The sequence below is a fragment of the Sciurus vulgaris genome (genome assembly GCF_902686455.1).
Source record: "Sciurus vulgaris genome assembly, chromosome: 12".
Classification (NCBI taxonomy): Eukaryota; Metazoa; Chordata; class Mammalia; order Rodentia; family Sciuridae; genus Sciurus; species Sciurus vulgaris.
The window spans coordinates 52,006,237-52,033,794 of NC_136473.1; the positions used below are offsets into that span (position 1 = coordinate 52,006,237).

Genomic DNA, 27,558 nt, shown 5'->3' on the forward strand with positions numbered 1-27,558 from the left:
ACCTGCTCTGGTAAGGGTCTCCCTAGCTCTATCACATCATAGCAAAAGGCACTATGGTGGGAATGACACATGAGCGAGAGATCACTTGGAAAGGTAGTTATAATCAATGGAGAAGCTTCAGGTTTCTTTAATTCCATGAAAAAATTCAACATATAAATAAGTTGTATAATAACCCTGTGACCACTTGCTTGCAACAATGAGTCTAGTTTCTTAGTGTTCCTTCCTAAGTTATCTGGCACCAAGGGAAAAAAATCTGATAACACAGAAGAGCAAATTTAAAAATATGAGAAAGAGCTGAGGGTGTAGCTCAGTGGTAGAATGCTTGCCTAGCATGTGTGAGACTCCATGTTCCATCCCCAGTACTGAAGGAGGGGATAAAAAAGAAGAATTAACATGAGTGAATCAAAGAGGTACCTAATTAAATTTTTGTTCAGTCATTTTATAATTTACAAAACTCTCAAGAGAGCCCAGTTGAACAGCAGGTGGTACCAATTCCAATTTAAATCACTTCCTTTTACCTTGCTACTCACTCAAGTGGAAAGTATTGAAACAGTCAGAGGATCAGTGTCATTTCTTTCTAAAAGATGAAAAGTTTTTTGTGTGTGCGTAATTAATCAACTAGAAAATAAGATAAAAAAGTGAGTGGGGAGAGAAGATAAGCTTGTCAGAAGACATAATTGCTGAATAACCTGGAGAATGCAATACTGGGACAGATGCATGATGCTTAAAGCACTAATCTGTCAGGTGAGTGGTTGTATAGGAGTAAAAATAAAAACCCATCTTCTTGGTGACCAGGGTTGGGTATTTTGAATCGATGAGAAAATATAATTTCCTTGAAAACCTTAATCATCTTGATGTGACAGTGCCAAAGGAAGAACTAGAAAAAAATTGGGAATTGGGGAGGAGAGTTTACAAATATGAGGTATTTTGCCCAAGGCCAGAAAGCAAAACTTGTAGGTGTGAGAGCAAGGTGGATTCCCAGAACCATTCACATTCTACTATTTCAAGCTTTTTCATGTCCAATTTGGTTTTGTGTGGATTTAACTCTCTCTCTCTCTCAATCCTGAGTGTAAAAAACCCTCTCAATCAGGCAAGCTGGGGTCCAGAAACAGCAGCACAAAGGCTAGATTGTGGAACCAACCTAAATGCCCTTCAACAGATGAATGGATAAAGAAACTGGGGAATATATACACAATGGAATATTATTCAGTCATAAAGAATAAAATCATGGTGTTTGCAGGTAAATGGATGGAATTGGAGAATATCATGCTAAGTGAAATAAGCCAATCCCCAAAAACCAAAGGTTGAATGTTTTCTCTGATAAGTGAATGATGATACATAATGGGGGTGGAGGAGTGTGGAGGTAAGAGAAGAATGGAGGAACTTTGGATTAGGTAGAGGGAAATGAGAGGGGGGAGGGGGCGGGGGCATGAAAGATGATGGACTGAGACAGACATCATTACCCTATGTACATGTATGATTACACAAATGGTGTGAATCTACATCTTGTACACCATAGAAACAAAAAGTTGTACCCCATTTGTGTTCAGTGGATCAAAATGCAGTCTGTAAAAATAAAACAACAACAACAAACCTCTCGATCAAAACAGCAGGTCTCTTACCCTTAGTAGGAATACTGCTTTCAGAGGCCAGCTCTTAAAATAGCCAGGTACCAAATCTCCCAGGAGATTGTTAAAAATGCCAGTTTCAAGACTTAACCCTCAAAGACACTGATCCAGCAGGCCTGGGATGGAACATGGAAATCTGTGTACAAGACTCCACTGATGATTTTTTCTTTTTTCAGTCAGTTTTGGGGATTGAACCTAAGGCCTTTTGCATGCTAACTCTACTACTGAGCTACATACCTAGTCACCATCTATGATTTTAACTGACTTTTGGAATGATTGGTCAGATCTCTTTTAATATAATAAGATGGCTATTTGCTCATCTCCCAGGATTTTCCTCCACAGACTCCAATTACTAGTGCAGACATAAAAGTTATCACCGCAGCTGTCTCAGAATCTTTCTAATGTCAATACTTCACCAAGATGCACTGCAGATTCCTTTTGATTGTGTAGATTCCTACCAATCAGAGTAGAGGGGCAGCCCTCTCTCATCTCTGACACAGTGCATTTCTGCTTCAGCCCCTGAAGTCTTTGCCTCATGACCTTTGTCCTTTGCAACAGACCAACAACATTGCCATTCTCAGTCTCTTTGTACAGACAGTATTCTACGACTAGAGACATATTTAAGGACCTTGGTATTCTATGGAATGATTCTCTTCAAATAGAAGGCTTTCACATATGAGACAGGGTTTTAGCAGTTTAAAGTTTTCTTCTTTTCTTGTGATATTCTTTTGTTTACATCTTTGGATTTTTTTTCCTTTTTCTGTTTGGCTTTTTAAATCCTATCTAAGAAGTCTACATTTATAAGAAATACAAAGTTGTGTGTGGCAGTAATCCCAGCAGCTAGGGAGACTGGGGCAGAAGGATCACAAGTTCAAAGCCAGCTTTGGTGACTTAGAGAGGCCCTAAGTAACTTAGCAAGACTGTGCCTCAAAAATAAAAAAAATGAAAAGGGCTGAGTATATAGCTCAGTGGTGAAGTGCTTCTAGGTTCAATCCCTGGTACCAAAAGGAAAATAAAAAAGAAAAGAGATAAGAGAATAAAGTGATTTGCCTCAAGTCCCCAGAAGAGAGAGCAGTGTGCGTGTGTGTTTGTGTGTGTATACACATATACATATTTATTTATTTTTATATACAACTGAAGTTGACCCCAGGCAAGGAAATACCATCTACACCAAAAATTAGTGCTACCTGTATTTTACCTTTGAAATCTTTCATTATTTAGATATCTTTCTAAATCAACATTTCCTCATCCCCTGGACACCTGAAAACCTTCAGGAAAAATGCCCGATTGCCTCAGTCTGGGCTCTAAAACTTGCTTGCCTTTTTTCCTATCTGACGCTAAGGACCTGTCAATGAGTTTTTGTAAACTGCCCCCACTTAAAAATCAAACAGAACCATGGGTTTGAATTGACATTTCACAAACAGTACTGCAGATAGCGTCAGGCACAAAGCTACCTAGAGAGAGAGCCAGTGAGGGTGACAGGATAAAGGGCAGTTTTCCAGTTTATGTAGGCAGTTCTGATTTTCACAAGAGTTTATTTATTCCAAGCTTGTCTTTTGCAAATCTTCTGTTTCTTATAAGTCAATAAACTATAATAATGCCATGTTTTTTTAGAACTGAAGGCACAACATTTCAGTAAATGGCTGAAAAAAAAAGGCTTTAGGAATCTAACTGAGAACTCTTGTGCATGTGATGTTTGCCCTGGGGTGGACAGTTACTCAGACTCCAGAGCCCAATGGGCAGTGTTAGGTGGACAGTTTCAGCATGAAAAAGGAGGCAAAGTGGAAACTGATGTACTTCCTCATTCTCTCCTATGATGGAAAGCAAAATGAAGCCTGATGTCCATGAAACTTTAGGCATATTCTGCATAAATAAATGTTCTAGGACAAATCACAGTTTAAAAGCAGACAATCAATAGGTCAGGGGTGTCTAAGCCTTTGTTAAGTCTTTGAGTAACCCTAATGTGTAAGGCCCTGAGCTTAATGCTATGAAAGCCAACTCATAAGATATGGTCCTAAATGTAGAAGGGGAAAAGCAAAATAAAAAGACACAGTAGAACACAAAATTGTACAGTTGTGATGCCAAATGAGACATACAGATGAAATATTGTAGGCACTCGGGGAGGGGGAAGGTTCCAAGAACTGGAGAACTGGGAAGGCTTTACATAAAAGGAGTAGGCCTGAAGGAGGTCAAAAAAAATTTAAAAGTTTGCCCAGCATATATATGTCTAGAAATTCCATGTTTACTACCCTGAGCAGTGCTATGTAGTAGCAAAATGCTGTGAATCACATTAAAGATTAAATTCTTCTAGTAGCCTCACTTAAAGTAAGTATAAAGAACTCAATTAATTTTTACAATATTTAACAGTTACAGACTGCATGCGTGTGTCTTCTCCAAATGCACATGTTGAAATTCTGACTCTCACTGACATCTCAGTGTAGACTGACAACATTTCAAGTGCTCTAGAGGTATGTGTGACCTATAGTTACTGTATAGATCAGTGTAGTCCTAGATACATTCTGTACTTTGGGTGCGAAGAGATGTTACAAGGATATGTTTTGAGGCATTAATTATATTAGAGTGAAAACCAGGGAATAACCCGTTGATTATCAAGAGGAGAAAATGGATTTAAAAATTTTTGAGCAAAAGGACTGAAGCACTGCTTGCATTCACATTAAATTCATGTTTGTGGTGACCTCTGGGAAGGAAGTGAGATGAACTAGGAGAAGGAATACATAGGTATGGATTTTATCTGTAATATTTTAACCCTTAAATGATGGATTGGAACACATCTAGAAATACTAATATTTGTTCACTTTGAGTAGTGAATATGTAGACACTTGTATTAACATTTGCACTTTCCTGTATTTAAATAATTTATAAAACAAATCATTGAGGACATGAAACTAGCAAGTAGAAGACAATTGGAAGTTTGACTTTTAAAAGAAAGACTAGAAAAAGGAATCACAAATCACAAGTTGGAGATGCTGGTTCAACTTCCAACTGATGGAAATGATACAACACTGAATGAGAGAAGTGATAGCCATAAAGGTTTTATATTCCTTAAACAACTGTGTGATAGTTCAGCATTATGGGGGAATGTTGATGAAGCAAAGGGTTTTATAGAACAAGGGAGTAATGCTTTGGAAGCAGCGATGGTACTCAGTGTGTCACTTACTTTAGTATCTGGTCCTAGGGTATTTAGAGTATTAAAAGAAAGACAGTTGGGAGAGGTGGAAAGTTAGGGTACTTGGGGACAGCCAAAGTTAAAGTAATCAGGTAGAGAAAATGTTAAGAGATGTTGAAGATTTAGAAGAGTTTACTGTTCATGAGGTGAGGCTCCAGAGGGCAACAGAAGTTCAAGATTGGACCAGATCAAGAAATACATGAGCCATAAAAAAAAGGTGAATCTAATCATGGCCAACTGGAGAGGTTTTCCCCTTGACCAAGGAGGGTCCTAAACAAAGATGAGAGATATGATGGGATTTGTTCTGATTAGCTTCTGAGGAGCAAGGTATTTACAAGTTCTGGGTCCTGAGTGAGTTGCTCAGTGGTATATTGATTTCTAGAACATATGCTTTTCCTGATTTCATACCAAGGATTCATAAGAATTCTTTGGATTTCTTTCAGTTTCTCACTTTTCTAACAGTGCTACTGAGGAGGGAAAATAATAACATAATGATCAAGGGTATTAGGTTCAGGTTCCATATCCTCCACTTTTTGTGTGACCTTGAACAAGTTAATATCTTGGTTAATATCTTAAATTCCTTACTGTAAAATAGGGTAATAATACTACTCAAGTACCCCACAGAATTGGGATGAAGACTGAGTTAACTGATTTGCATAAAACACTTATAGTACCTGCCATACAGTACACACCAAGTATTTTCAATGGACACTGTAATTCATGTAGCTGTATTTTTATATACATCCTTGAGATAATTCTTGGCAATGTATTGCTAGGATGAGAAAGTTCAGTGCTTTTAATACAATTTGCAAAATACCCACCAGAACAGAAATTAAACCCCCAATAACACATTATTGGATGTTCACTTCATTCCTTCATTCATACATCACAATATATAACAACTCATCTCCAGCCACTCTGCAACTGATTATGGTTGTTCTCTATGTACCTACTGACCCTGAATGCTATTGACAAATCATTAAAACATTAGTTTACCCCTCCTCTTTGCAATATTATCACTTTGGAGCAGGCTTTTTTGAAATGCCTCTTGGTTTCTATAACACTTTTCATTCATATATATATATATACATGTACATAAATATATATATATAATGTGTGTGTGTGTATGTGTGTATACATATATATCCCTTCTATACCAGTATGAGGAATTGAACCAAGGGACACTTTTTGAGATAGGCTCTCACTAAGTTAGAGATTGGCCTTGAACTTGGGTTCTACCTGCCTCAGCCTCCCAAGTTACTGGGATCACTGGCATGCAAGACATACCTGGCTCTACCTCCTATATTATATGCTATATCTATTCCATATTTATTTTCTTTAAGGGAAAAGCAAATTAATTATCTATGTAACTGAAAGTTCAAAGTGACAATTGTTTTAGCCATAGTTGCCCAATAGAAATAAGATATGAACCACATAACTAGGGTCTGAAATAATGTCATCAGGACTTTGTCTTCCTTCTTGAATCATTGGCTTGGTTTTTCTTTATTTGGCCAAATCTTAGGTACATTCTCTGGTAATCAAGGTATTGGCAGTATCTAACTCAAATACTTTTTTTTTTTTGCGGTGCTGGGAATTGAACCCAAGCAAGCACTCTTGACAGGCAAGCACTCTATGAACTAAGTTATATCCGCAGTCTGTAACTCAAATCCTTGATTCTTCACAAACCCAGGAGAAAATAAACAGAGTGTACTTAAGAATTCTAGAGAAGTAATCTTTCTAACCCAGAACTAATCCAAAGGCAGGAGTTACTATGTTGAATCCAGCCTGGGCACTATGTCTGAAATTCCTCCCAGGTCTGTATCTACCAGCTCTTTCTAAATTTTCATGCAGCATTCATGTGCAACCAACCATTGAGTCATGCTGAGTTAATCTTCTCAATAATTCTCAAACCTGTCCTTTGCTCTCTCTTGACCTAATTTAGATCCTTACCATCTCTTGCCAAACTACTATAATAGCTTTATGTCTAGACTCCAGTCTGCAGTCATGTGTCCTTTGGAATTCTCCAAACATACTGGGTGGAGGTGGGGGATAGGAAAACACACACACACACACACACACACCTCAAATGCAACCATTTGGATTCCTTTTTTAATAACATTGTTTCTCTACTAGGATGAAGTGAACACTCCTTAGCTTGGCAAACAACCGCACTCCAATACCTTCCAAAATCATACCCTGATTACCTTGTATGAGTAAAACCAAATCCATTTGCTATTCTTCAAAACATGTTTCCAGTCTTGGTTAAATGTATTACTCAATCAAATACCAAAGATGAAATTTTAGTTATTTTCAACTTCCTACTTTCGCTCCCTTATGTGGGACATATAATAATTCTCCAGGTCCTGTATTTCTACTTCCAAATTGTTCTCTGCTTCTTTCATTTCCATCACCCTATCCTACCCAGACCTGATCACATGCTTCCCCCTTACCAATCACCTACATCCAATCTCTGTACCTTCTTCCCAGCTTTCTTTACACTGCCACCAGGTTAATCTTTGAAACACAGGAATTAGGTAGAAAACCCTTGCAGTGTTATCCACTGAATAAAAGTCCCAACTTTAGTATGCCATTCAAGACTAAACAATGCTTTGGCCCTATACCATGTGTCCTGCCTGTCTACATCAGCCCAGGCTCTCCAAGCTTGAGCCAGGCAGGCCACGGCCATGATGCCTACATGCTTTGTCTCCCACATTCTTTCTGCACAGAATGTTTTCCCACACAGCAGTCTATGGAAATCCTTTTCAAGCTTCATTGCCCAGGTCAAATACCTTTGCTTTTGTGATGCATCCCCAGATTCCCCTAATCAGACAAAAGTAACTTTTCTGTGCATCCCTTAAAGTTTATCTATGCCTACATTATAGTGATTATTACAACTTGATTAAAATAGTGGTTAGTGGTACAACAATGTCAGTCCCAAAAGACTGAGAGTTGCACTACTTAATTCTGTAATTTTGGGAGAGTTATTGAGTCATATTTCTCATCTTACAAGAAAATATTACTACCCTTGTGGGGCTTATTTGAAAACATGAAATGTGTTGAAGAAAAATCAGTTTCTGGAACTCAAGCATTTACTTGTGTCAGTCTTAATCTGACAACTTTCTGAAGATACCACATCACACCTCAGTCACATTTGGTTTATGGTGTCAGACTGCCTGCATTTGTAGTCCACTTCTACCACTTACCAGCACAGCATGTGATCTTGGTTAAGTTCTTTATCTTCTAAGTGTCTGTTTCTCCAACTGCAAAATGGGAATAATAAGAGTACCTACCAACTGGATTGTTATGAGGATTAAATATATATAACAAGAACTTATAGTTAGTACATGGCACATGGTAAGTACTCTGTGTTAGTTACAATCATCACCTTGTATTCCCAAAACTGAACATAGAAATTGGGGCATGGGACGGGATTGAACCCAAGGTGTTATGCACTCTTACATATGCAATAATTGACTCTCTTGTGAAGGAGGCAAAATGGAATAGTAGCATTTCAAGTCTTACTAATGGATCTAAATACTAACTAGGAGGGAGTTCAGTCAAGTTACTTTGATTCTTTGGGTCTCATCTGTTAAGTAAGTATAAATACTTGCCCTTTCTTACCTTCTCCAGTTATCCTTGGGCTCAAGTAATAGAAGAAAAGTATTCCTACACATGCTGAAGTAGAGTTGCTGTTGCAATATTTATTTTAGTCAAACTCTTTCAGGTGAATCATGTTCTGTTCGATTCACACCTGATAGAAAATTGGAGGAACTGCACCCTCTGCTGTTGAAATGGGAAAACTTTTGGTGGTTGATTAAATGGAAAGGAGCTATGCTAGAAACAATGCCTCTTTATACTGAAGGTACGCATTTAAAAATCTTCAAAGGAAGCAACTCAAGGTCAATGGGATCATGACTTCCCCTTGGTCTATTCAGATAAAAGCAAATGAAACTAATCCTTACCAGAGAATTTCTTGGTATTAAAAGTTCTTTCATTAAGATTTCTTCACACTTCCTACTCTCCAAACCACCAATGCTTTGGGCTTCTAGACCCAATTTCTTCTACCTTCTCTTTGTTCTTACCCCAAGCAGGACAGAAAGCTTATGACTGTCATACTAATTAAATGATTGTTAGCTGAAATAGATTTCAGAAAGTGCTAGGTGACCCGGACTTTAACCTTTAAACCACCTGTTTCCAAGGTGTAATAAAAGATTTGGGCACCCTTCAAAAGAAATGCCATGTATCTTTTTCTTTTGTGGATTAAGGGAAGGGGAACAGTGGTAGTTACAACTGAAATTCTGATGGGTAGAAAAGGTAAAAGGGACCTTAAGCTAAACATTTCAAACAGAATGTTTCTCAGGTAGAGAGAATTTATCCTATTCATTTTTATATTTCCGGATCTTAGAATCCAATAGGTGTTTAACCTATGTTGAATTAAATCACCTTGATTTGGATCTCTCAGGGACTGGAAGAAAGGGTCTGCCTGTGTCCTCAGTCCTGAGATCTGTCCTCAATACAGGTCTCTCTGCACACCCCACTCAGCCAAGGCTCAGCCACTTCTTATGAACCCAGCCCTCTTCTCTCTGCTCTAACACTCCCAAATTATGTCTGTTCTTAGATTTGGGGCCATACATTAGTATGCAACGTCTGACTGCTGATGTTCTGGAATTCACTGCTATTATTTCTATTATCATTCCTTAAGGCTGGGCAATTAAGTTATGAAATACACAAAGTCCATTGTGACCAAGAATTCCTTTCCACCAAGACTTATAAAACTTTCTGCCACACATTTCTGGAGATTATCTTTTTCAGCTTTAATATTTATAAATGTATTTTTTTTCAAATTAAAGATGAATTTGAGAAGTTTCAAAATCAGTAATTTTCTCAACAATCCAGTAATCCAATTTACAATTAATCTTTTATTCTTTATTTTACACATCAATATTTTACAGAAAAGAAGAACCCCTTATTAAGCTGTAATTACTTAAATATCTTCTGGTTCTTTTCAACAGATACAAACAATTTTATATGAATATAATCAGTAAATATAATTTGTTCTAATTAACATTTTTTTGATTCTCAGGTTTTGCATAGAATTTTACATATATCAATATTAATTAATGGCTATATGTTTATGGTAGCAACAGCAACACACCAAAATTTATTCATTTCTCAATTAATAGGCTTTTCTTTTAAATTTGTATGAAAGGAAAAACAATAATTTTGTATGAAAGGAACTGCTACGGGTAACTTTTTTTTCTTTAAAATATTTTCCTAGGCATACATTTGCTACTCAAAGTGATTTAATATGTTAAAAAAAAAAATCAGTTACAGAAGTCTTGTTAGTCTTCTAAAAAGTTCTTTAAAATAATACTAATAGTGCTACTGGTATGAAGACACACAAATTTAAAAATTTTGCTTAAGATAATAGCAAGAACTAGGTCAAAGACATTTAAATCTCCTTTTAAATATTTGTTAACTTGACCTTCATTCTAAAAAATTTATTTTTACTAATATCTTCTCATTTGTAACATATCCCTTTCTATATCTACCTAGTAAAGAGGACAAAGCCTTAAGGATTTTCATTCACTTTTAAAACATCATTAACCACTTATGTAATGCCAAAACCCTTTTTATTCCATCTTTATATTTATTATGCATTTCTCATCTTTTTAATTAGTTGATCTACCTTGTCAATATTTCTTATTGCCATGATGTTCCTTGGCACCATTATTGGGATGAAAGTTGCAATATTTTTACTTTTATGCTTAACTTTTTAATTCAACTGGAATAAACTATCTTATCATATGATATAAATCTATGTTCACAATGAAACAGCTAGTCTTTCTACCAATGGTTGTTAAATACTTCTTTCTCAGTGTTTATTAGTATTAGTTAAACTGTCTGCTCAGCACCCAAAGGTATGCTTCAAACACTTGAAGGGCAAAGTTCCCATTTTTTCTCTTAATCTAAAAACATCTTTACCTGTTTACTTGCCTAGATAATTTCTCACTTTCTGTCAAATTACATGAAACATTCAGTAGGAACGTAAGTGGCATTATAATTAATTTATACACCAATGTCATATATTGGTATTCCTTTGGACAATGATTTCATGTTCACTAACTTAATCCTCACAGTAATTATTATTTCTAATTTATAGGTGATAAACTGCAAGCTAAACGTGGTTTTCTCAAGATGAGACAACTAATAAGATGTGATGTAAGGACTCCACATGTACAACTTTTCCATTATACCAGGATGTCTCTCATGGGAGTATGCACATATTTTAAATTTAGCTCCTGCAACCTGCTTCTATTTAAGCATTTTTCTTAAATTGTCTCAATATAGTTGCATAACAGTCTTTAAATGGTTCATATATATTAATACCCAAACACCTTTTAAATTGCAGTCATTGTTGGCATCTAGAAATGAGATTTTTAACAATGATATATCCTGCAACTTCCTCAATTAGTCTCTTGTTAGATTTATGTGACAGTATAAGTTTAGATAGTTATAAAGTCATGTAAATAGAAAATAAAATTTGTGGTGTTTTCTTATCTTTCTCATTTTACGAATTTCTTTATCACAATGACAAGTTTATTCAACCCTATATAAAGAAAATGGTGCCAACATAGTTTAATTTCAAACTGAGAAATGTTTCCCCAATATGAATATTAGTTCTTAAAGTAATCATCACACTAAGAAAAGGATTTGAAATCATTAACAAAGATAATTAAATCAAAGAAGAATGTTAAATCTTTAAAAAGTTAAGACTAACTTTGGCTGTAGCTAATGCTTTGGATTTTTGCCATTTTACTCTACTTATGTTGATGTAATGGCTGCTCTACTGAACATCAGCCTAATAATTCTGATTCAAAATAAACAATTGTTTTTTGTTGATGTATTATTTACTAATATTTTCCTTTTCATTTTGCATTTGCTAAGAATGAGACCCTTTTAAGAATGTTTGACTTTTAGTATTGAAGCCATAGGTACCTCAAAATGGAACTAATGGTATATCATCTTTCATGATACATAAAATTATTTTTCCTTAAACATTTGAAAAAGTTAATCAATAACTTCACTGGGGTCAAATCCTAGTTTGTCATAAAATTATACTAGATTATAACATCCTATATTTTTAAATATCTTTTACTGTTTACAACTTGTTTCATTTAAAACTTGCTATTTTGTATTAAGAAAGTAATATGTTCATTTTGTTAGTTTTTTAAAACAATCCTTATTGTGGCCTAATATAATGCTTTTTATTCTTATTTCTATTATATTTGGTGATGCCATCTTTTGCAACTTTTCACTGTTCTTTTCTTGATTTCTTATGAATAACCTGTGATACTTAAAAACTTTTGTAAGTCTGAATTACCTTCACTTCCATTTTGTTACAATTTTATTTATTTTAATTACTATTTTGTAGAAATCAGGCATTTTGATATTTAAACTTTATGATCTACCTACTAATACCACTTTACTGTATTTTAAGTCAATATTAATACCAATCTGTGACTTTTATACTTCCAGTATGCTGTCAATTACTTAAATCCATCTTGTCTCATATTCCTTACATACAGAAGAGTAGGACTGAATTAGAAAATATTTTGGTTTAACATTTTTTATAACACAAACTTCAGACCAAAAGATGTTACCAAAGAGCATTATTTTGTTAAAACTTGGTCAAATTCTGCTTCAATTAGATTCATAGCTCTAAAACATTTTAATTAATCTTATTCACATTTCTGATTTAACAATAAGCTGCAAGACCAGGATCTATTTTTCTTCCCCAGCAACAGATTTGCACCCTTTCTTTCTCATACTGCACCTACACTCTTCTAGCAATTAAGGCAGGTGGAAAGATTAGGGGTTTTGGAATCATGAAAAAAATGGGTTCTAATACTGGCTCCCACATAGCAGATTGAGTAAATGATTAACAATTGAGTCTCCATTCCTCTTTGAAAGTGTATGCAATAGTATCTGCCTTATATTGTTGAGAACCTGTGCAAAAGCACAGTATTACACATGCCTAGCACATAGTATATGCTATTTGAGAGCAAACATTCTTATGAAATGGTTTGGGTTTCTTTGGATTATCATTCTCTGCCTGAGGAATGGAAATGGAACCAAGCATGGAAATTCACCTTCTCTGACAGTTCCCCAAGTTTTCACCTTAAGAAATTGGAATAAACCAATTTTTTGGCTTCTGGTGGTTCTAGGAGGAAAAACAAAGGTTTTTATTCTCCAGATGCAGCCAAGAGGCAGAAGTGCTTATGCAGACTGTTACCTCACTATTTATGGGATGGGACACAACCATAGGGGCAGTTAGTCCTACTTTGACTCTACATATTGGTCACTGTTGGTATTTAAAGTGACAGAGTCAGCAAGGCAGTATGTTTCATCCTGAGAAAACTGGGATGAGAAAATCTATTTAAAGAGGATTTTAAAATCATCTGTAATCCCAGGTGAAAAGTGTCTTACTGTTTCTCCTCAGGATACCTTTTTTGGAATTTTGGAAGTCATCCTGAAGTATGTTTTCCTGGGGTCACTTATTTTTTATTTTGGCCTGAGTTACTTGTTGGAAGGTCTTCTTAGATGTCAAAGCAAGGCTCTACAGATTCTTTTTTTTTTTTTTTTTAACGACTCTTAACTTTACTTTTAATTTCTTTGGAATGCACCTCCCACAAATGAGTTCTTCAACTACAAACTCTGACTCCTTATGTAAAGTAGAAGGCTATGATGATTTCATTGCCTCATGGGTTATAAGAATCAAGTAGATAAAGTCACCTGCAAAATGTATTATTAACAGTAGACTTAACAATTAGAAACAATTGTATTTTATCCTATTGGTATTTGTACTGGTTGCTATTCCTACTACCAAGTCTACATGTTTATATTATTTACAAAAGACTTACATAATTTACTACTTGGGTATGTTTCACTATTCAAGCAGAGGTGGTAGCAATTTTAGTAGCTACAAGAGTAAGTAGAGTGTTTCCTAAATGATATTAATTGTTCTGTAGACAAAGAAAATTTGAAGATCAGTAGTAGGCACAATATCACCTTTCTTTAAATGAAGCTGCTAATATGGAACCCTCACATAATGCTAATATTAAAATAAAGCTAATCCTTTTTTGAGATTCTGGATCATGGAGCTGATTCTGAAACAAAAAAAAAAGTTCAGTGACCAATAAATCAGTTACTGATAGGTTCACAAAGACACCCGGTGCCCAATGTCTCAAATCATTTTAAAGACAACAACTGCATACTATTCTTTTATGTGGGAAGCTGTCCTTTAAACAAGAATATGTTGATTCTAGGATGAAGAGTATTTCGAGTTTGTTCTTTTCTAATTCTGAAGGTGCTTCCCTGGGTTTTCCAAGTTTTGGCTTTCCTCAGAGGATTCAAGCTTGGCCATTATGATGTTGTTGGTTCCAGGGGCTTCTGGTTGCTTATCATCACCATCAAAGATAATGTCTTCTGGATTTGGAGGAGGAGGACAGAATTCTTCACCTGGGAAGATCTCCTGGAACAGTGTTTCTGCTTGTTTGACCGCATGCTCATTTCCCAGTCCACAGTCAGGCCCAGAGCAGACATAAACATTTAAAGGTAAGCCAGCATAGGAACTTCTGCTGATTTCTGAGGAATCTCTCATATTAAAATATAGAGCCCACAAAAGTCTTGGCTTTCTAAGTTCTTCTTTTTCTGCCTCTGTTTCAGTAAAAGGAGTAAATAATGTCTTCACCACTGATTCTAAGTCTTCTCTTGCCGTTTTTGAAGATGCACAGGTCAGATGTACTAGATAGGTGTCTTTCATGCATGTCATGGTTGACGAACATAATTCCGTGACCCGAACAGAACAGGTTCCTGATTCTAGTGGAGGCACTACCAAAATGGAAATCTGTTGATCTGACTCTGTCTTTAGTATAGACTGATCTGTAATGAGTACTGCCCTTGAAATCTGTTTATACTGTACATTTGAGCATGTTTCCTGAGAAAGGTAACTATCCTCCACAATAAAATATTTAGCATTTATCCTTTGACCAAAGTGATCTATAATTGCTTTACATCTTCCAGATTCTCTGTCAACTACAAGGCATTGTACTTTATGGCGAAGACAATAGATTCCACCAAAAACAGCACACATCCTGCAAAAACACTGGGGAATTTCTCCTTGGCCATACAAGGGAAATAAAAACGGAGTGTTGCCAAACCGTCCAAGACACTGAAGGAAGTTTTTTGTTGCTTTAAGGCCATCTAATGTGGTACATGATTCTGATGTCATTGCAATTGAGTGTAGTATAAAGTGTTGGAGGTTGGGGGTCAACTTTTTAGTTTTTAAGTACTCTGAAAATGAACATTCCTTGAAATCTTGGTATTCATCAGGTTGTTGTTCAAAGTCTAAACAGAAGGTAAGAAATTTCATTAGCATCCTTTTTTCAACCATAGTGAGTTCTTTGCTATTAAAGACATCTGCTCTGGAGCAAGGCACCTGTTCTACCTTTCCTTCCCGAAATGCAAGAATCCTAGTAACATTTTTAAATTCTGCATAACGACTAACATTTGATTTGATTAAAAGCTCAATCAGTGATCCTTGGGAATACAGCAACTTTGATACCAAATCAATATTAAATCTTCTGCCTTCTTCAACAATTCGAGGGTAAGTAATCCTATTTTTCTTTGGCTGATCAATGTTGTCTTCTACTGTAGGTTTGTTTTCACCTTTACTCCCACCTGAAACTGTGTGTATACAATTTTTATCCTTCTCTAATGATTCCTTTACATCAGTTACTTCTAGAGAAATATCTTTATCACTTTTTTGGGTATGTTTGGAAGATATTTCATAGCTAGTGAAGTATGATGAGTTACTTTCTTTGGGCAAGTATGCTGAACTCAGAGGTTCAATGACAGTACTAGATGCCACTGAGGAGGTATTTTTCTGTGGAGCACCAATCTCTTGAACATTGTCCTCTTTATCTTGACTGGTATAGCAAAAAACTTCTATGTGTTGAATAGTTTCATCCTTCTTGCAAAGAGTGATGGGTTCCTCTGTTTCATGAATCAAGTGTTGCCATGCAGCAACACTTTCTTCCTCAGTATCTCTATTCTGCTGATACTCCTGCAACCAGGATAGCAATCCTGAAAAACTAAAACTAGCCCAATTCCCTCCATAGTAACTTCTTGAATCAATATGTAGAACCCTCTGTCCACTTCTTGAGCATGCAGCAGCAAGGATAGATTCAGGCAGACCTGTCCCTATTATAACCACATCAAACTCTGTGGGGAGTGTGTCTGCCATCCTAGGAGGTAAAGTGTCTTGTGACAGCTGCTGATGAAGGAAATGTGTATGAATCTAGGCTGAGGGCTCTGCTGAGGTATGCTTATGCGTAATAAAATCTCTCCTTGTAATGTTCCAGTTCATCCCAGAAGCATTGGGTTTGCAGGTCCTTAGGTGCTTAACTGTTTCCCTTTTTAAATGTATTTTTTTATAAGTCAGTAGCATAAAACCATGACAAAGTACATTTAATCACATCTGAGAATATTAAAACGGACGTGTGCTTTTCATTTCTGCATTTCAGCTTAGCAGTAAATGTTAAATGCATCACATATGCATTTGTGACTGGAACTCTTCTCTGAAAGAAGAAAATTCAAGAAAGAATACAACTGTAAACAATATAAGAGAAGTAATTTCATGCAACAGCAATTATAATCCACTGGAGCCTGATTTGTTATCTGGAGCAAACCTCTATTAAAGTAAGTCATTAAATGCTTTCTCACATATTTTCTACTTTCTTGAAAATGAACAAGAGGCATATCCTCTCCAAATAAACAAAATAATAAAGAATGGAAACAATGGCCCACAAAAACAAAAAAGAATTAACATAATGCAATTTTGGCTTTTAAGAAATTATTTGAATAAAACTATACACAGCTGTGAGCTCAGACTAAATGAAATATGTGGCTGTACTGTGTTTACGGAAACAGATCAGGTTCTGTACACACACTGTCACTATTAGGAATATTTCTGTGGCCCAGTCTATGGATGATTTAGAATAGAAGACCTTTTCTTGCCCCAAGCACCCTTAGGATCTTGTGATAGCAACATGCAACTATTTTGACTGAGTTAACCAGTCAGATTATTACATAAGAATGAATTCAATAAAACAACTGGCATTTAAAAATATTTAGGTACATAAAAGAACAGGTTGGCTGAAGGAAAAAATGTACATATAATAAGTCTTTATATGAATGTAAATGTGCATGTATGCATAAGTTAAAAAATTCCTGGTTTCAGATATTAAAATATCTTAACATAAATAACACCTATTTCTAACATTTGAATAAGGTGACGGTTTGCATTTTGTCAGACTCTGTAACCCTGAATCTCTGTATCCCAAGAAAAAAGGTCTTTCTAAACATCCTCTGCTGAGGATATCAAAATATGTTATTATTTTTATTTTTGAAGGTGTGGTGCAGAAGTTTCCCGTTAACTTCCAGTATGATGCTGGATACATTTCACTTGTAGAACATCTGTGTGATGCTAGATGTGACCAGAAGTGACATAGTCAACGGCCTAAAGGCATACTTACCTGGACGTCTTCAGGATAAAGACATATACCCTACAGTGCTCTTTTCTATCCATCCTGGTACAGTAGCAGTGAGAATTCTTTGACCTTTAATTTTTACTGCCATTAATTCTACTGAAATCTAGACTGGTACAAGTTGGACCTGCCAAGGCTAGGACAACCGATTATTATGGATAATGGTTAAAAAAAATTTAAAAAGCCATTCAATCAGAACTTAGGTTAAATTGACTAGGTTACTAACCCACTGATCATTTGAACTGAAATGGTGATCCTGACTGTTCTATCTAGTTAAAAGCTTCTGCCTCAAGAATATCAGATTTCACTTATGTTCGGAATTCTCTGAGCAGGCAGGATCAGACAGAATATAGCAGTTACCTGATCTACCTGATCTATTCATACACACACACACACACACACACACACACACACAAACACACACCTAATTTACTGATTTACTTTAGTAAAATATACTGATTTACTTATTTGGTCTTCTAGAAGGTTGTGAGGAGGAAGACAGAACCTATGAGGGTACTGAAGAATCATAATCACTCTATGTGCTTACTCTCGGCTTAGAAGGGAAAAGGACTGAGGGCAGGAGATGAGGATATACAACATAAGCACCAATACCAGGCACCTTCTAAGCTACAGATATCAAAGGAATCCTCAAAATACAGAGCAAGGGGGATGACCTTAAAGAATATTAAGCTCAATTACTCCATAATAAAAATGAGAAAACTGAAGGCAGGGGAGACTTAAGGAAGTCCACAGAATAAATCAGTCACAGGATCAAAAGCAGGACCCACCCTTGTGCCATCAGGCCAGTGGACTTTCCACTGGATGGGAATATCTCTGCCAACCCTATGGAATAAGCAGCTACTTCTGGCATTTTTAAATTCCCTTTCCCTTCAAAACTTCACGGTTGGTTAGTTCTTGCTCAGGTTAACAGCAAGAGAAGCACACTTCATGCAAAGAAATTCTTAATCTTTACTAAGAACTTTTTAAACCCCACAGTAATCTCACTCTTGTTTCTAGGATTTAACCAAGTCCTGTGATCCTCTAATTCCAGAGTGTCTACCTCTAATTCTAAAATGGAGATAACCTCATGGTTGAGAGCACTAACTAAACACCTTGAGAAATAGAGCAGCCATCAGGTAAAATATTATGTGGTGAATATTTCTAGCATTTTAGAAAAATCACTTCTGATGGGGATGGGACCTGAGCAGGGATGGTGAAAGATAAAAAAGAGAGATACAAAAGAGAGTGTGGGGGCCAGCAGAGGAAATGGGTGAGGAAGCACAAATTTTTAAAAAACCTCAATACATCCTTGTTTTCAAAGTCTTTAGTGCACAATTTCCCAGCACGGAAAAGGCACTTCATGAAAATAAGAATTTTCATGTGTGTGAACCAACACCTGTTGCCCACCTTGGGGAGCATTACTGATATTTTAAGCTCAGGCTTGAATCACCTTCTTTAAAACTTAGCCCAGCCTACAAAACTACCCCATAGATATCTTTAATTAACATAAAGAGTGTAATCACAGAGTCATCTGTACAGTCACGAAGTTTCAAATTTTTGCATTAAGGAAATTCTCAGATTAATCCTTATTGGACAGGAAGAGAATGTTAAAATCATGGAGTCAATCAAATAAATGAAATCATGACTTCTCTGACATTTTGTTTCCTTTGAAATATCAAGAAAATGAACAATGAAAAATAACATAATATTTGGATTTGCCACTGTATAGGAGGTTGGTGAATAAGAAAATATTTGTAATAATGCTACAAAGACTTTGTTCTCTAATTATCTGCCAAGATAAAAGGAGTAATAAATCATCAATGGATTTCAGGACTTAGAAAAGGAACTTGAAGACCTCAAAAATACAACTATTTCAACTCTTTGTACAAATGAAATTCCTGGAACACACAAAGTAACTTCTTTCTCATGCTTAGAATATGTCTTGAATCATATACTGAGGTTGGTTATCCTTCAAAATGTCATCTCAGTGAGCCTTAAAATCTTCCATAAGGATTAACAGTATTGTACAAATAAATCTTCAAACAACTGTCAAGTTTCACTTTCATGAAATCTATTAGCTACATGGTTAATTATTTGTTCACCTGTGTTGGGATTCTGAGTCTTTGATTTTGGTGTGATGGAACCTATAAGGAGGAAAACACAATAAAAAATACCTAATGCCAGCTTGCATCCTGAGAACCTGAATGGAACTTTCTCATTCCTTAGGAAACAGGTTTACAACTGCTAATGAGTAAAAAATAATACACGGTGCTACAATTTTGGGTTTCTACTTCTCATTTTAGGAAACAAATAATGTATGAATTAAATGTTTTCTCCGTTCCTCCAACTTTCACGAGATAATTTTTTTTTTTTCCTCTTGGATCTCTTGATTCTACAGGCCCTTATTTCTTTCCACAAAGTGTAAGGGCTGTGGTGAAATAAATGCCCTGTTGAGTTTTTATCAAGAGGTGAAAACAGAGATCTGAGATGGAAAGATGAGCTTGCCTGTTGCCGGAGAGTTTACGGAAGGGCTGGAGCCTGAAAGGGGAGCTAGGGATGAAAACCAGTGGCTTTAGGGTCAGCGTGCGGGGAGATGCGGGTCACCGGAGCGAAGTCGCGGTAGCGCGGGCGGAGGAGACTAGGGAAGGTGGCAGACGCGCCATGCACTGGGAGTCGCGGGAGGCTAGGGGCGCTGCAGCCGGGCTGGAGCGAGGGAAGCCAAGCAGGAGGGAAGTGGCAGTGCAGGGAGTGGGGAGTTCGCTGAGGCGAGGATGCTTGCTCCTCGCGGTCCAACTCACCGAAGAGGCTGCTGCTGAACCCGTCCCACACGCAGCCCACGGTGTCCCACACCCAGCGGTTCCTGAGGCAGGACACGAAGGTAAAGGTGACCCCGAAGAGGGACATCAGCAGGTCCCCAAGGCTAATGTTGACCAGGAAAAGGTGAGTGGGTGTACGGAGCCGCTGGAACTTGTAGTAGAGGACGAGCACTAGCAGGTTGCTGCCGGCGCCAAGCAGCCCGACTGAGCCGAGCAGGAGAGCAAGGCGCTCGTAGGTGTCGGGGCTGAAGAGCGGTGCGGGGCTCAGCGTCCCCTCTGGCGCCGACCCTTCGGCGCCCGCAGGCCCGTCACCCTCCCAGGAGCCCTGACTACCGCTGCGGTTTCCCGAGTACATGGCCCGGCGCCGGCGCGCTCCACGGTCGGAGGCGCTCAGCGTCCGGGTGGGGCTGGCACGTTGCAGTCTGCTTTGGCCATTGCGCCCAAGGCTGCGCCGAGCGCGCGCTAGGAACGCCCTTCCCGCCCCTTCCGCCCGGCGCCCCTCCTAGCCCCGCCCCCGAGAGCGCGCCCCGCCCCTGGCGCGCACTCGTAGTCTCGCTCTCCTGCGGCGCGTCCTCGTAGTACCGCCTCTACTCTCTGGTCCCCCCCTTCACTTCTGCCCCCGCGTGGACGCGCATGGTAGGTGAGTCTGAAGGGTAGGAACACAGGGAGGCAAATCAGTCTCATTCAGTGGTTCTTCACACCATCTCCTCGCTCGCATCCAGCTTAAAAACATCCTGGCCTCTCACCCATTCACTCACACACTTAGGCATTCATTCATTCATAAATATTTATGAGCGCCTGCATCTACCCCATGGGAACTAGAGGGATGGATGAAGTACAGCCACCCTAGGCTGCTCCCCCCACCCCCCCCCCCCCCCCCCCCACTTAATGAAAGCAAAAGAAAACAAAATGTTTAAAAGCTTGGGGTTCAGTACGAGCCAAACAATCTTACAAACAGGGAAACTGAGGAAGAAAAACCATTAAACTGATAAATTGGCAAGCTTAACTGCCTGAGTGCTGGAGGGCATGTTCAAGGACTTTAAAGAAGTGCTGTAAAGGCGAGGGATAGAAGCCTGCCACCCTCAGAGAGGATCGGGATATAGAAGGAAATGGCATTAAAGTGAGACTGAGCTTAAGCCCCAGGCTGGACCCCAAGACCTTTCTGTCATGATCTAAGATGGGGTACCCAGACCTGCTGAAGCCCTACAGTGGAGGTGAGTGCCTGGGCTCTGCCCCAAAGCTTCAACCTAAATCTAGCAGGTATAGAAAAGTAGGTGCTATATTTAGAACAGCACACATTTTCCACTGGGCCTTTTCCCTGGTAGCAATGAAAATATAGTACAAGTCAAATATAGATTGTGAACGTGGTCACACTCTTCAAGAGCTGCTTTTGCCTCTGTTCCTGCAGGGTCCCTAAGGAGGCCCTACAAGAGGAAGCACCCCTGATACACACCCACAGGCTGTCCTGGGCACTGGTGAGTAGGCTGTTTGTGGAGGGGAAAGTAATTGCTCTACATGGAGGTGTTTACCCTTCTAGCCTCTGTTCAAAAGATGAGTCAAGAATGAAGGAATGAAAGAATCAAGGAATTTCCCTTTCAAACTTCCTAGAAATAGAATCTAATCCTCTGGGTGGTCAGCTCTCCACCCTGGTGCACTAAGCAATTGTCAAGGGGCAGTATGCTCTGCCCTGAAAACCTTGATTTTCCTTAAGGGTTCTAACTGGACTTGCCATCTATGATATTATCTATCCTGCCCACCTGAAAAACTTTTTAATTTTATATTTCAATTTTATTATTTTATATTTTACAACCTCTTCAGTACTGTGTGTTTAATATCCACAGTGTTTTCAGCTTAATGCCTCTTCTACAGTAAGTTCACAATAAATATTAATTGAATGAATGAAAAAAGGACTCACTGTATTTTTTTTTTCTAAAGCATTCATTCTTTGGTGCTGAGTCCCTTCCTCAAAAAGCTTGCATTACAGTGGTGTTTAGAAAGCAGGTAATAATCAAATTAGTACATATGCAGGATATCAGATGTGAAGTGCCATAAAGAATTTATAAGGCAGAGAAAGGGTATGGAAGAAGTAGGAAGATGGTTTTTATTTAGACATGGTGATTAAGATAATACTGTGTGTAGGCACAGGATACATGTACTGAGATGGGACTGTATTGGTGTATTTATGGAATAATAAGGAAGCCAGGGTAACTGGGGCAGAATGGGAATAGGAAATGAGGGCAGAGAGGTGGGTGAGTATTGGCTACATCAATGCAGAGTCTTGGCCATTGTAATAAAAGGACTTTGGATTTTACTTTATACAGAATGAAGCCCATGGAAATACCTATGTGTTTTAGTCAGCTTTTTCACTGTGGTGACCAAAAGACCAACGAGAACAATTTTAGAGGAGGAAAGTTTATTTGGGGGCTCATGGTTTCAGAGGTCTTAGTCTATAGACCAACTCCATTCCTCAGGGCTTGAGGTGAGGCAGAACATCATGGCTAAAGAGTGTGGTGGAGGAAAGTGACTCAGAGTATCATATTAGGAAGCAGAGAAAGAGACCCCACTTACCAGATACAAAATATATACCCGAAAGGCATGCCCCCAATGACCTACCTCTTCCAGCCACTCCTTACCTGCCTTCAGTTACCACTCAGTTAACCCTTATGAGGTGATCATTCACTGATTGGGTCAAGTCATTTCACCTCTAAGCCCTCTTGCTCTGTCTCACACATGAGCTTTTGGGGACACCTAACATTTAAACCATACACTATGCAACAGGAATAATAGCAGTGAATGAAAAGGAGGAGTAGATACTTTGGCAAATGTTTAAGAATGTTGATTCTGTTAGTTTATACAGTACTATGAACTATTAAGGATATTTATTGAACTTGACAGAAATAGGCAAGATATCACATCTACAGTTTTCTTTGTTAAACATAAAAATGTTTCTTGTCAATTTCTGAATTATGTATTAATGGAATAATGGCAAAGTACTACCCCTTAAAAAATAAGCACAGTACTAGCATAAGGATAAACACAAAGATCAATGGGATAGAGAGTCAAGATAAAAACCTTGAAATATATGGTCAATTGATTTTCAACAGGGATGCCAGTGGGGAAAAGAGAGTTTTTCAACAAATGTTGGAGAAACTATATACCCGTATTCAAAAGAATGAAGTTGGACCCTATGTCATATATAAAATTAATTCAAAATGGATCAAAGTCCTAAACAGATGAATCAAAGATTCAAACAGATTATTTGTACAGCAACGTTCATAGAAGCACTTTTGGCAATGGCCCAAAGGTGGAACTTACCCAAATGTCCATCAACAGATAAATGATAAACAAATATGGTATATACATATAACAGAATATTATTTAGCAACAGAAAGGAATTCTAGAACATGCAACAACATGGATGGACTTTGAAAGTATTATGCTAAATGAAATAAACCACATACAAAGGACAAATATTATATAATTCCACTTATATGAGGTACCTAAAATAGGCAAATTCATAGAGACAGAAAGTGCGTGATGGTTTCCAATGGCAGGGGGTAAAGAGAATGGGAAATTTAGTGGGCATAGACTTTCATTTGGAATGATGCAAAGTTCTAGAAATTGTGCACCCTTATGAATTTCTTAATGCCATTGAATTGTACACTTAAAATGGTTAAAATTGTAAATTTTGTTTTGTACATAATACTGCAATTTAAAAACAAAAGAAAAAGGAGTGGGGAGAATGTGTAAATCATGCTTGTGCCTCGCTCAGAGTAGAAGTGAACTCAGGTAATCAGTTTATCAAACAAGCTGGACTGGGTATGGTGCAAGCAAAAAGTAAATTTAGTCTTTTTTTGTTGTTGTTCCTGTGCCATGATTCATCTCAGATATCTTATTTCCACCTGCTTTATTTTATTTTATTTTATTTTATTTGTCCTTTGATTAAAGTTGAGAGATCCCAAAGCTTTTCTGGTCATTTCCAATTAAGATAAATCCAGGAAACTATAATATGGAAACACTGAAACCTTTGTAAAACTCACTTATCCACCCTCCAAAATACTTTGCTTGAAGAGCTTCTGTGAGGGTGAGATAGAAAAACAAGCTTAGCTTCTCCCATTTTCTTGACCTATGTCCTATAGATGCTGCTGTTGGCCTGTCCAGGCTCAAGAATAAAATCTCCTTAATTGGTAAAGTTGTCATCTCATGTTGGAGACCTCTGATTATATCAGATTTTAAATGCTGTGCTTTTCTCTTTTGTGGTGATTTTTGGACTCTCTAGAAAACCTTAGGCCCCTGGAATTCTTCTTAAACATTTCCCTTGACAGAGCAATGCCTTCATCAACCAGATGCTTGGGTTTCCCTCTCAGGTGATGCTTAGGGTTCCCCCCAAAATACAGGCAGTCTTCCTCAGTAGAGCCCCTCTGAAGAAGGGCCAGTCTGAGAGACTTAACTCAAAGTCTAGTATCTGACCCTCTGGAAATATGTCTTGTATCCTTTCCCCATCAAATCCTGTCTCTCCCCATTAGTGCCCGTTGGATGGAAAGAAACCAGGGAAAGTCAGTGGCCCCTCCCCACCCCATGCCTCTGTTCATCCTCCTGCCTGTGGTATCCTTTATAATTGGGGAGTTCCTCAGGCCTTTCGTATTGTGGGTTTACTCTCAAGGCAAAAAGAAATTTAGTTTACTATCCTCCTATCCTGAATCATTAAATAAAAACAATCTCTTTATATTTCAAGACTGTCCTTTGGAAAGTACTAGGGAGGGGGGATTGAGACCTGTTTTATCTGACATTCCTGTTTGGAGTACTCCTTAATCCCTAGCGTTCTATATCATGAATGTGCAGCTAAGAGGAAACTAACCTTTACTCAGTCAAGTTATCTCCTTCGCAAAACTGGAAAGACATCCTTCCTTGGCCTCTCTAACCCTGGTCCCTGGTAAAAAGCAGAAAGGCCCTTGCAGAAAATCTTGCCAACAATATCTGTACCTTTTTCTGCCTTAGGAATGTAATTTAGTGAATATAACTAAACTTTTTAAAAAAAGAGAATCTAGCATGCCTTCAGGTTCTGATTATTTTTTAAGTATATGTATGCATCTTATTTCTCAGATGGGTGAGATATAGGATTACCTTAATGTATAAACTGTGTGGTTATCCATATATCCCCAAAATATACACAATGACTTTTACAATGAAATTTCATTTTTAACCTTGCTGTTTTTGTTAGTCAGCTTTCTGCCACTATTAACAGAAGGTTTATTTTGGCTTACAGTTTTGGAGGTTTCAGTTCATGATCAATTGCCCGTGTTGCTTTTAGGACTGTGGCAAGGTAGCACATCATGATGGAGGTACATGGTTTAGCAAAACCACTCATCTCATGACCAGGAATGAAAAAGATGAAGTAAAAGGGGCTGGGGTCCCTCTGACCCCTTCAGGGGCACCCCCCCAATGACCACAAGGCCTCCCTCTAGGCTTGATCTCTTTAAGTTTCCACCACCTCTTGATAGTGCCTAACTGGGAACTAAGCCTTGAACACATGGGCCTTTGGGGGACAGTCCACATCTAACTTATAGCACTGTTAAAAACAGAGTTTAGGTAATGAAGGATTTAAGGAAGAGTAAATATTCAATTTCTTAAAGGAACTGGTCAGTGAAGTTATGCTTAATTAAAAATATATATATTCATTAATATTCATTATAGTGAAAGTTTAAACAGGAAACAATATGTATAATCTTCTTAAAGGAAAAACATTAAAAGAAGTTATGCATGAAGAATTCAGAATCAAAATAGTTTAGCAACAGAAACTGGTCAGAATGAACTCCTTAAGACAGTGGAATAATATCTTAAGAACATTGAAGGAAACCAATTTCCAACCTAGAATTCTATACACATTCAAACATCATAAAAGGCAAGGGAAGATCAGGATATTTTCACACATGCAAATACCAAAAATTTATCTTGGGCTGGGGGTGTAATTCAGTGGCAGAGTACTTGCTTAGCAAGCACAGGACCTTGGGTTCAATTACTTAAAACCCCTCCTCCTGCAAACATATCTTCCAGGTACTACTTCTAGATATTAACCAACAAAATAAGGGTTTAAATCAAGGAAAAGAAGGACACAGGAAATAAGCTTAAGGATAAGGGAATTCATAAAACTATGGCAAAGAGAGATGGCTGTATGACACCTATGCCCCAATGTCCCTAAAGTCCTGGCTTCAGAATTGTGACTCAAGAGAAAGACCCATGAAGGAGTGTTGTTACCAAGATGTGTCCTGCTCATGCATTGTCTTTCTATCTTGAATCTGCCTGGCCCAGGTTCTTGGCAATTCCTAGTCAGCCACGGCCATGCACTGCTGAAGCTCCTGCCTCTCTTGCTGACCTGCCGCAGGCATCATCTGAGAGTGTTCACTTGCCACAGGCATCATCTGAGAGTGTTCACCCCAGAGGAGTTCCTTCTTGATGTAGCCTGAGAATTGGAGTTGGCCACAGCGCTCTAGAAGCAGAAGACGCAAAGCAACCTATTGCCTGGCAGGATTTGTACCAGAGGCTGCTACCTGGCCCACAGGATAGACCAGCAGAGAATCCAACCATGCACCTTGTGCCATGGTCTGACCTGCCAGCTTCCACATATGGTTCTTATAATACTCGTGGAAGCTGAAACCAAATTAGCTCAGAGAAACCATCCCACCAATTATTTTGCTAGGGACTTCCTCTGACAGTGGCAACACCATTTCTTTCTTATATGGCTAAGTATGTGCTTCTAAATATTTTTCACAATCACTTACATGTAAAAAGTAATTAATAAAATAACACATTTGAGAAAATAGATGAAAAAGAAAAAGGAATAATTATGCTAATAAAAACTACTAGAAACCCAGAGACAGATTTATGGAGTAATACATAATTGAAATTTAAATAATGTGCATAGTTATATTGAAACTATAAAATTATCAAGGTGGTAGCCTAATTTTCTAAAATCAATAGCTTTGTAAGAGTGGGAGGTGAGGTGTAGTGCAATCCTAGTGAGTTTAGAGGCTGAGGCAGGAGGATTGCAAGTTTGAGACTAGCCTCAGCAATTTAGCAAGACCCTAAGCAACTTACTGAGATCTTGTCTCAAAATAAAAAATTTTAAAAGTCAGTGGTAAAGCACCCCTGAGTTCAATCCTAAGTATATATAAAAAAAAAGTGTGAGGAACATGGTTAATTTCTCTTAATATTTTTAAAATTTGTTATATCATCTTTACAATTGAAAAAGTACAAGTACAGATGCTTCCTGTATCTCTATAAATGGACATAATAATTGTGAATGCTCTAGCAAACCC

General features: G+C 37.8%; 2 protein-coding genes across 4 annotated transcripts in view; both read right to left on the reverse strand.

Annotated features, from left to right (window-relative positions):
- OPN3 (opsin 3) overlaps positions 1-20,715 on the reverse strand; it is a 44,621-nt gene extending 23,906 nt beyond the window's left edge. For 2 of the 3 annotated variants that reach the window (XM_079106146.1, XM_079106145.1), the window contains exon 1: positions 20,225-20,715. In XM_079106146.1, coding sequence (XP_078962272.1) covers positions 20,225-20,597 — 373 coding nt within the window. In that variant the 5' untranslated portion in view covers positions 20,598-20,715. Of the gene's footprint in view, positions 1-16,318; positions 16,458-20,224 lie in introns of those variants that run through there. The other variant, XM_079106147.1, reaches the window with a different exon arrangement.
- On the reverse strand, positions 9,760-16,131 carry CHML (CHM like Rab escort protein). Its single transcript, XM_079106106.1, has one exon. The coding sequence runs from the start codon at positions 16,121-16,123 to the stop codon at positions 14,174-14,176; it is 1,950 nt and encodes a 649-aa protein (XP_078962232.1). The 5' UTR covers positions 16,124-16,131; the 3' UTR covers positions 9,760-14,173.
- Positions 20,716-27,558: the final 6,843 nt, after the last annotated feature.

Coding starts and splice junctions, on each gene's coding strand:
- CHML (XM_079106106.1), bottom strand. CDS start 16,123: ATGGCAGACACACTCCCCACAGAGTTTGATGTGGTTATAATAGGGACA.